This window comes from Heptranchias perlo, chromosome 8, assembly GCF_035084215.1.
Source record: "Heptranchias perlo isolate sHepPer1 chromosome 8, sHepPer1.hap1, whole genome shotgun sequence".
Lineage (NCBI taxonomy): Eukaryota > Metazoa > Chordata > Chondrichthyes > Hexanchiformes > Hexanchidae > Heptranchias > Heptranchias perlo.
Window position 1 is genome coordinate 11,036,260 of NC_090332.1, and position 10,206 is coordinate 11,046,465.

Sequence of the window (10,206 nt, forward strand, 5' to 3'; positions counted from 1 at the left end):
AACAAGAAAGAAACAGGAAAAAAAAGATGTCTGATTGATGCAGCATCTCCAAAAACAGGCTTTCATTTCTACATGGTTAATTTCTGCACTTTAAGAAACTGTACCTGCTGCTGACCCAACAATGAAAGTATACATCAGACAAAAGTTGAAAATGTGTCTGCAGTGATGACAAGACAACAAGTATTATTAGAATCAACACATTGGAGGAACAGACAGAAGATCAAGTGATACATATGTTAATTTTATATAGTGTTACTATTGTCCACTTTTATCATGTTTTATATATCAATTCTTTGCATGACATTGATGCAAACCCGAGGACTTCAAAAGGGGTGGAAGAATATATTTGTCCATCTGCTGCAGTGACCTAGAATTTTAGGAAAAGGTAAAACTATTCTGAATTTTTAGAAAGGCATTTGCCAATACAAGTAGAGAACTTACCTTCATGTATTGTAATAATGGTGTTTTATTTCCAGGTAATCACTTCCTCCCTTTTCAGAGAAAGAATAGCACCTTGAAGGACATGCATGTTCTAAGAGCAGCACTTCATTGATAAAGTTCAAACTATTGAGAGGAAAGATTGAATACAGAAACGATGCTGTGTACAACATAAGGGGCTCGAATTTAGCAGGCCTGCGGGTTCCCAGCGGGTGGTCCTCCGGGAGCGTGGAAAACGCGAACGGCTAATCGTGTGCGTCCCCCACGCGATCGCGGGATAATTGACCTGATTAAGCCCTGCTTCCGGGTTCTCCGCTCCCCAGCTGCGTGCCGGCCGGCTGCGCATGCGCAGTACCGTCGACGCGATGTAGGAGCTCCACTTAAAGGGGCAGTCTCCCAAAGCCCCTCCTGCTGCAAGCAAGAGGTTTGAGACGATGGCTCAGCAAAGGGGAAAGGCTGCGCCCCGTTTTTCAGACCTGGCACTGCAGCTGATGCTGGAGGGCGTGAGGAGGAGGAGGGAAACGCTCTTCCCAGAAGATGGACGCAAGTTCCCTGCCGCCGCCACCAGGAAGGCATGGGCAGAGGTGGCGGCGGAGGTGAGCAGCAGGGGCAACACCCCAAGGACTTGGGAGCAGTGCCGCAAGCGCTTCAATGACCTGACTAGGTCTGGCAAGGTGAGTACACCAACGCACCCTCCCACATCCCGTCCCCACCATCACGCCAAACAGATCACAACCCCTCCTGCACAGCCACCACTGCGCTCCATCAGCAATCCTCACAGCCACTCATTCACCATCCTCACCGTGCACGCAAGTACCCACCGTCCCTGACCCCACCCGAACACTACCACACACCCCAATCCCCATGCAATGGGATGGGCACGTGGCCCACGCATCCTCCCATCCATCCGCGCCACGCTCAACCCAACCACACCGATGCTCGATGCGTCTCACGATGCAATACGCACCCACTCACACATCTGTGTTTTGCCTTCACAGGAGAAGAGAAGCAAGAACAATAGGGAAAGGGCACGCACCGGAGGTGGGCCGCCGCAAGTGGTGGAGCTCACCGACGCCGAGGTGGAGGCGCTCGACCTCGCCCGCACGCGACATTGCCTGTCGCTGGCTGATGGCGAGTGTGTCGCTGCCGAAACGGCCGGTAAGGGAAAGCTGACACTCAACACCCATGATCGCGAGTTACCGTATCATCACCTGCCATCAGGCGCACTGTCAAGTTGGTCCACATGCCTCAAAGTGCCCTCTGTTCTCTTGCAGGTCCGTCTGTGTGTGAAGCGATCGTGGAGGGCGATTCCTCAGAGGACATGGCGGTCTCTGAGGGTGCATCGTCACATCAGAGCCAACCATCCACCAGCGCAGAGACACGCACCTCGGTGGGTCCCCCTCGCCAACTAGTTGGGGTAGCACTTGGTGAGTCACCGCGCACGAGTGAGCATGAGCAGACCCTGGTGGCAGGGGCAGCCGCGGAGGGTCCGCGACGGAGGGAGCACTCATCTCCAGGCTCTGCTCAGCCGGACCCAGATGCTGAACCCAGGGGGCCACCAGTGAAAAGGAGAGTCGTCAAGGGGCACCAGCTAATTGCTGAGGTACTGGGAGAGGTGCCGCGCGCATTGTCCACAATAGCGCAGGCGATGGAGGAGTCCAACTCCTGCATGTGGGCATTGGTGGCGCAGGCACAGGAGGGTACTGGCGACAGTGTCGCGGGTAGGTGCGGGACTGTCTGCGGTGGAGGACAGGCTGGCCTCCCTCGAGCGTCACGCACAGCTCCAGATCGAGTCCATGCAGGCCCTGACAACGTCTGTACGGATTCTGGGTGAGCAACATTCCGCCGCCATCAACAGGCTGACGGATACACTAGGGGTGGCCTTGCAAGGCCTCACACATGCCATCCAAACTGCCGTCCAGCAGGGTGGAAGGGGTGATGTGGGCCGAGGCCAAGAGAGGGATGATGGTGACCGGGGACATGGAAGCGGGGACGCTTCTCAAGGCGCCCCCACGTCCCACCCGTCGCCCACCTCTCAACCAGTACCTGCAATGGTGCCTCCTCTCCAGGTGGCCGAGTCTGCCCCTGCCCCGGTGCAGGAGGAGCAGTCTGTGGAGGTGCCGTCATGGGCACCGAAACCCAGGGGCCGTCCGCCAAAAGCATCTACCCGGTCAAGGCAAGAACACGAGCAACCTGCCACTACCTCTGCTGGAGCCACAGGGGTAGTACCACGTAGGGGTTCCCGGAAAAGAATTGCAAAGGCGTTATAATCACAAAGGGAATACACCAGGGTGTTTATTAATTTGTACATTTTTTTTTAATATAATGTCACATTGGAGATATTAAATACTCTATTCTCACCACTCCTGCCACCTCTCGTCCATTCTTCCGCGGCTTGTGCAATAGGTGCGTTCCGTGGAGGCCATCATGACGGCGAACACCTGCTGCCACCCATTGGGCACACTGCTGTGGGTGCAGGATTACTGGCAGCACTCTTCAGTGGAGGGGGCTGGTATGGCCGCTCGCATGTGCAGGTGAGGAGATGCGAGCGCCTCGCAGTGTCTGACTCTAGGAGAACCGTTGACGTATGAGTGCCTCCCTGGCCCGGCGCCCATCCCGGTGAGTCGCGGTTCGGCGCATGGGTCGTCCAACATCCTCTGGCGCGTCCTCCTCCTCCGCCTCCTCCTCCTCCTCCTCCTCGCCCTCGCCTTCCTCAATGTGGGTGGCGGGTGTGGATGGGGCCTCCTCCAGCGGCACCCCTCTCTGTTGGGCCATGTTGTGCAGGGCACAGCAGACAACTATGATTCGTCCCACTCTGAATGGTGTGTATTGCAGCGCTCCCCCAGAACGATCAAGGCACCTGAAGCGCATCTTGAGAAGCCCTATGGTCTGCTCAATTGTAGACCTGGTAGCAGTGTGGCTGTCATTGTACCGACGCTCCGGCTCGGTGATGGGGTTCCTCAGAGGTGTCATGAGCCACGTGTGTAGGGGATACCCCTTGTCGCCGAGGAGCCAGCCGTTGCCGGCGTTGGGTGCCTGCAGGATGGGCGGAACGGCGGACTCCCTGAGGACGAAGGCATCGTGGCAGCTGCCGGGGTATCTGGCGCACACGTGTAGGAATCTCTGGCGGTGGTCACAGATGAGCTGGGCGTTCATGGAGTGATACCCCTTCCTGTTGATGAACAGCCCTGGCTCATGCGGAGGTGCCCGTATTGCGATGTGGGTGCAGTCGATTACACCCTGCACCCGTGGGAAGCCGGCCATGGCATGGAATCCAACCGCCCTCTCCATCTGGCTGCGCTCGTCCATGGCGAAGTTGATGTAGTGCGAGGCCCTGCGGAACAACCCATCGGTGACCTGCCTTATGCACTTGTGTGCAGAGGACTGACAGACCCCGGTGATGTCCCCGGTGGCACCCTGGAAGGAACCGGATGCGAAGAAGTTGAGGGCAGTGGTGACTTTGACGGCGACAGGTAGGAAGATGCTGCTTGGTCCATCAGGGAGCAGCTCGTCGTTAAGGAGGCTGCAGATGTCGGCGACTACGTGGCGATTGACTCTCAGCCGACGTATGCACTGCTCCTCGGAGAGGTCCATGAAGCTGAGCCTCGCTCTGTACACCCTGTGCGGAGGGTAGTGCCTCCTGCGACGCATCTCTCTCTGCGGTTGCCCTCCCTCCTGCTGTGCAGGTGGGTGTGCCGCAGCACCGTGTTGGGGGGTGCCACGTCTCCGAGGCGGACGGCGTGGACTGCGAGGCTGCTGGGGCTGGTCATCCTGTTCGTCCTCCGACGATGTCAACGCACCACCCATCTGGCAGGTGTTGGTCTGAGGGGTTGTGCAGGGTAGGTGGGTGGGTCCTCGGACTGGGGTTGCGGTTTCGTGTCGGTCTGTCCTCTGGCTTGGCGGGGGGTGGTGGAGGGCAGGGGTTGCCCTATGTGACGCGGTGGCCTCCTGCGTGGGTGAGGGCTCTCCCCCGTGGAGCGCACCTTGGCACCTGCCACAGGCTGCTGGCTGCAACACGCCTGGTTGGAGAGGGACTGTTTCCCCCAGTGTGTGAAACTCACTGCCTTGAACCTAAAATCCCACACTTCCTCTTTTGACAGCTGCTTCAGCTCATTAACTGACCACAACGAGCAAGGTAAGTACTCTCAAGTGGAACCCCGCTGGCTTTAATTGCCTGCGGGATTCCCACCAGCGGGGCTTGCGCGCGCAGCCCCGCACGTCAGCGCGGTACCCGGAAGTGGCCGGGATTTCGTCGCGATCCGGTCACGTGACCGGATATCGGGATTTTCGGGGCCGCCCCGCTGGGAACCCGCCGGAAACACGATCCCAAAATCGAGCCCAAGGAGTCAAAGGAAGGACGTCTGTTATTTTTGACCTAATCGCCCATTGTCTTAACTTCCTTTTGAAGAATTATATTGAAACTTACCATACAAAGCCTTTCCTTTTAAAATACACCCAATGTGCGGTTAAGTAAGAAGCAGGCTACCTCCATTAACAAAATTGATTTATTTTTACAATGTTACTATAAATCCACAATTTCTACTAAACAATGTATATATTATGAATGATGTCATTATAATCTGTATATTGTAAAATGTATGCTAAATTTCAGGTACTACCAAATCAATACAGGTTTTGAAATGGCTCAAATAAAAATGGATATGAAAGTATTTTTTTATAGTGATTTTTTTTCCCCCTTTGTTACCGTTATTAGAAACTTGAAATCTGTTTCTGTACATATGATTATGTGCAGCTTTCTTATTAGCTGCAATAATCAACACAGATAGATATGTTATTGTGCCTTGGCAAATTGGATGTACTATTGAAACATGTAATGAAAATTTTCTATTCATGAAAACATGTTGGTTCTTTGTATTATTTCTGATACTACGATTCAGCAAATATATTTTAGTCCTAATACAATATTGAATTGTTATAATGTATAACTAAAACTAGCAGTTGTAGTGGTTAATTGGTGTGGCATGCTGGAATAATTTTATTGTGCCCTGTGGGATATATATAATCATAAAGTGAACAGAATCCTAAACAATTCAGTTTCATGCTTTAAAAAATTGGCTCCAAGATATGAAGGTTGTAAATTAATTTAAGCTTACCCTGGTCTATTGTAAAGTAAAATGTCTTAAAGATTTCTATTTTTGTTTGTTCGTAGATGATGAGGATGGTATGGACTGCATGGATAATGAAAGGCGGCCACATTTCCCCCAGTTCTCATACTCTGCCAGTGGAAGAGAATAGGACATCATGTTTGTTTGTTTTTATGCTGCTGAGCTGTCGTCATGGTGTATCACTGGAAATCATTCCTGAACAATAGAAGAGTTTGAGCTATACTTGATTTCAAAGGCAGGGCATCTTCAGGAATTATTTCGAGTTGAATGTTTTTTGCATGAATCTAAATGTCAGTCTGAAGATTCAAGCTGTTACCTCCTACTATTTTGACATAATTGTTCTGCAAAGAGTATTTTTAAACATATGAAGTCCTAATAGGATGTATTGTACATGATGCAGCATTTATGCATTTCAGCCTGTAAATGGAACAGAGTTTTAATAGGGGCTGAAGAAGTCATTTGGCAAAATTTCACAATAATGACAAAAAATGAAATTTAAGCATCTGATGCGACTTGTGTACCTTTTTGTTGTATTCATTTCTGCTGTTCATAGCAAGCATTTGTTTGTGATGTATGGCAAGTATGCAAGATTTTTGTTAGACATATCACTGAAGAAACGAGCTGGCATCATTCACAGCTGGCTGAAAATGGGAATTTGTGAGCAGTTGCCAGGACTCAATCCCTGTCAATGTTAAAGTTAGTACAACCCATGTAGCTGAAGGCTTTAGCCAGTCCACCAGACTTGTTATAGACTTATCAAGTGCAATCGCAGATTTTTTTTTTACAACTTTGATGGATCGATACTCTGCACCTCTGCCTGTATATGTTTTACGATGGCTGAAGAATGTAGACAGGCATAATGTTCAGATTTATGCTTTTCACCAAATTTATGTGGGTAGAATATTTGTGTCACCCAGCCTCGGTTGGTAAACATCAATGTTTGCCTGTAAACTTGTGGACTAGCTTTCTTTCTGGTGTTAATTTTGAATGTACACGTTAAACAGAAGTAGTATTTATTTTTAGTAGTAATGATTGTTTGTTTGTGTCAGATAAGCTCCACCATCAGTGAACAGTTATTACTGGAAGTTTATAGGTTATGGTGGTTGACCAACTTTACAGTGCTAGTCTATTTTTGCTTTTTTTTTGTACAAGGTTTTTCAAACTGTCAATCCATAAGAAGTTGTGTACTTTGCCTAGCTTTCATATATTGTGCAAAGTCTAGATCTTCAAGGATTCAGTTTGTGATGACCTTAACTGACTGAGTATGCCCTCTTGTACTGCAGCCATCTTTGGGCAAACAGGTCATTCCTGTTTGATTGTGAAGATTCCACAGCTTTGCTTTAACACTAATCCATTTACTGTCACATTCCTGTGGCATTTTGAATCTAAATGCTTTTATGACTATAACACATGTATTCACCTTATTTGCAACTTCACAAGGTTTACCACTCCTTGTTGAGGCCATGCATTGCTACTACAGTATACTGGCAAGGTGACAAGGTGGGGTCCTCTACTAACTGCAGGGTCTATATATTACACCTCAATGTACACACTTTGCTGCTACTATTTGTACTGTCTAAAATAGAACTTCCTGTATCTGCTACTAGTAGTGTATTACAGATGAGCATGAAAAAAAATGTAAAGTATTTATTTTAAATTCTTAAACTGGTCATTAATTTTGCCTCTATGTAGCCTAGGATTTGTGAAAGTTCTTGACCTTGCTAGTTCTATCATTAAATCCATAAAGATCTAGTCATATGGTTAAGAATTGTAAGCAGAAGGAACTAAGAACCTTAGTGAACTGTATTACTGTCAGTAAAATTTAACTGTTTATTTCCTTAAGTATATGACCCACAAGGATGTGAAAAACTGCAACAAAATGTTTTTGTACACTGTACATCCTTAGTATTTTTACACATAAATGTATATGATAGGGATGCACATTATTTTCCTTCTTACAGACTGCTTAAATAAAGCACTACGTCAATCCACTATTGGGTTGTGTAGTCTTACTACTTACTAATTTTGATTGTTACCTTGTGTCTGTCTATTTGACAGTAGCATATGAAATGCAACTCAGACCAGTTGGGGAACCTTTTCAAAGTCATGGATCGAACACTGGTCCATAAAATACTTCAACATATTTCTAGGGCTGCTAATTTTCAGATGTTTTTAAACCAAATTTTTTTTTTATGTTTCCAAATTTAACATTTATATTGAAGTTATTTAAAATATTGCAAATTAGGTTTGCATTTTCTCATTGTTTTAACTGTTTGTCTCGAGAAAAAAGCAGATGCTATTCACTTTATTTCAGTTATACTGTAGTCTTTTAAATCAGCAAAGCTCTAAATCAAACATTTTCAACTGTTGTGGTAATTATCTAGGTTAATTCAACAGTATATTAGGTCATAACCATGTAATTTTTTCAGTCATTAATTAAAATACTGTTCAATGAATGTCATTGCAGTGTTAACACTGGAGTGTCTGTATCAATAGCTGAATGAGGTTGGAGTGATATATATTCCTATCATATATAAAAGCAGAAGCTACTGTTCTGTAAATGTTCAAGTACTTTGTGTTTTATTAGCTCTGTAGTCCTGTAGATTTTAATTTTTGCCATGTAACAGCTGTTTGACTTGCTTACTGAAGTTTTACCCTATTTCTTTGTTGGACATTTAAAATTTGAATTGTACTGAAGATCTGAACATTAATTATGTGATTTTTGTAAAGATATTGTAGTTAATCTTGCAAATACTGATTCCATTTCTAATGAATGGGTATTTGAACCTATCTCAATTTTCACTTCATAATATTTTCCACAATTTTCTCCCCTCCTTTCCTGAAGGCATTGTCTCTTACTAGGGTACCTTTCTCTGGGTGCCAGCAGCCCTTTGCCTAAGGGGCTGTTCTTCAGATGTGAACCTATACAATGAGCTTTGGCATACTAATAACTAATGAACCTTAGATCTGAACTTGATCATAAGCTAATCCAGATATATGATTGATTGGGATTGGGAATACCCTGGCTTGATTTTTTTATCTTTCCTTCCTGGCCCAGGGTACAAAGGCTGATTGTAGCATCCTAACTGAAAACAGTAATTGTACCTGGTGCCCTTTGTTCTATATGGCTTATTGTAGGACTAGTTGGTGCCCAAATCCACGAAGCCATCTTTCCTTCTATACTTGATATTTTGTTAAAAAGGAGCTCTGCATAATTCTGAGTATATATGGTCTTCCCCCCCCCCCCCCACCCCAACCATATTCACTGCTTCCACCATCAGATGTGCTATGAAAATTGTATTTCTTCCTCATTTGTTCCATTTCCACGGACCAATCACTACAAGGGGAGAGGAAGAGAGAAATTATCTTGGAAATTATCTCCTTAAGAACTTTGTGCCACTGCATTGCTATTTTGGCAATATGTTCTCCCCACATCCCTGCTGTATACAAGACTTTGTTTTAAACTGCGTTCATAGTTTTTTTTTCTCTCCGGTCATTGGTAGCCATCTTGACCTAGTGTCCATACACAACAGAAGTTGTTTCAGTGTAGCCATTTATCACTTTTTCGCTGTAGTTTAGCAATGTTTGTGTAATAACTTTTCAAAAGCTTTTTACTTCTTCAAACATTTTGAGTTTAGTTTTCCTTGGTAGTTGACACCACTCTACCAATGCCAATACTTGCTACACTTTAGTACTGGCCCACCAAGGTTTACCTCAATTTGATTCGATTAATTTATCTTGGTCATGCTGTTGAAGATGCCAGCACCAGTTTCATAATTCACAGAGGGTCATGGATACTTCCTTAGGTCCAGTCCCCAAGATACCTGTTTATACTGTTTCCAGTGTCACATAACTTTCAAAAATAGAAACACTTACCCAAACTCAACAAAATGAACCTCAACCTAACCATCTTTCCCAGAGGTTATCCAAGCCTGCATTCCCCCAGGCACAGAGACCTGGGGTTTGGATCCTGGTAGGCAGAGCTCCAGCTCAGGTAAGGAATCAAGTGTAAAGAGGGACTGTTCCTACAGCTCAACAGAAGATCGAGGAACAGCACCTCATCTTTCAATTAGGCACTTTACAACCTTCCAGACTGAACATTGATTTCAACAACTTCAGATCATAAGATGCTGGTAATGGTTCTGCTGTTACCATTTACAGCTCCTTCAGACCCATCTTTTGTTTCTTTACTTGTCCCCTTACCACCCCCTTTTATCTTGTTTTATCATCCCTTTTGTCATATATTCACTTCTGCCCTCCACCCTATCACAGACCTTCTCGTTTGTTCTTTCCTTCTCTCCCCCCCCCCCCCCCCTTCTTTAACTCTGTACTTGCTTATAAACTGTTAAATCTCTAACTTCTTCCAGTTCTGACAAAAGGTCATCAATCTGAAATGTTAACTCTGTTTCTCTCTCCACAGATGCTACCTGTCCTATTAAGTATTTCTAGCATTTTCTGTTTCTATTTCAGATTTCCAGCATTTGCAATATTTTGCTATTGTCCTTCTGAATCTATTTGCTTTGTTAGTTATTTATCCTGTCTCTGGTATCATCTGCAAAGTTGCTTAATATATCTTGATAAAATTATCAATGATCTGTATATTAAAAATCTTACATCTGCACATACTTCCTATGTTAACTTT

The 10,206-nt window shown here is 45.9% G+C and overlaps 1 protein-coding gene across 9 annotated transcripts in view; it reads left to right on the forward strand.

Annotated features, from left to right (window-relative positions):
• The window catches only part of akt3a (v-akt murine thymoma viral oncogene homolog 3a), a 304,170-nt gene extending 296,045 nt beyond the window's left edge, over positions 1 to 8,125 (forward strand). For all 9 annotated transcript variants that reach the window (XM_067988642.1, XM_067988640.1, XM_067988641.1 and 6 more), the window contains one exon: positions 5,609 to 8,125. In XM_067988642.1, coding sequence (XP_067844743.1) covers positions 5,609 to 5,694 — 86 coding nt within the window. In that variant the 3' untranslated portion in view covers positions 5,695 to 8,125. The remainder of the gene's footprint in view (positions 1 to 5,608) is intronic.
• The last annotated feature ends 2,081 nt before the right edge of the window (positions 8,126 to 10,206 follow it).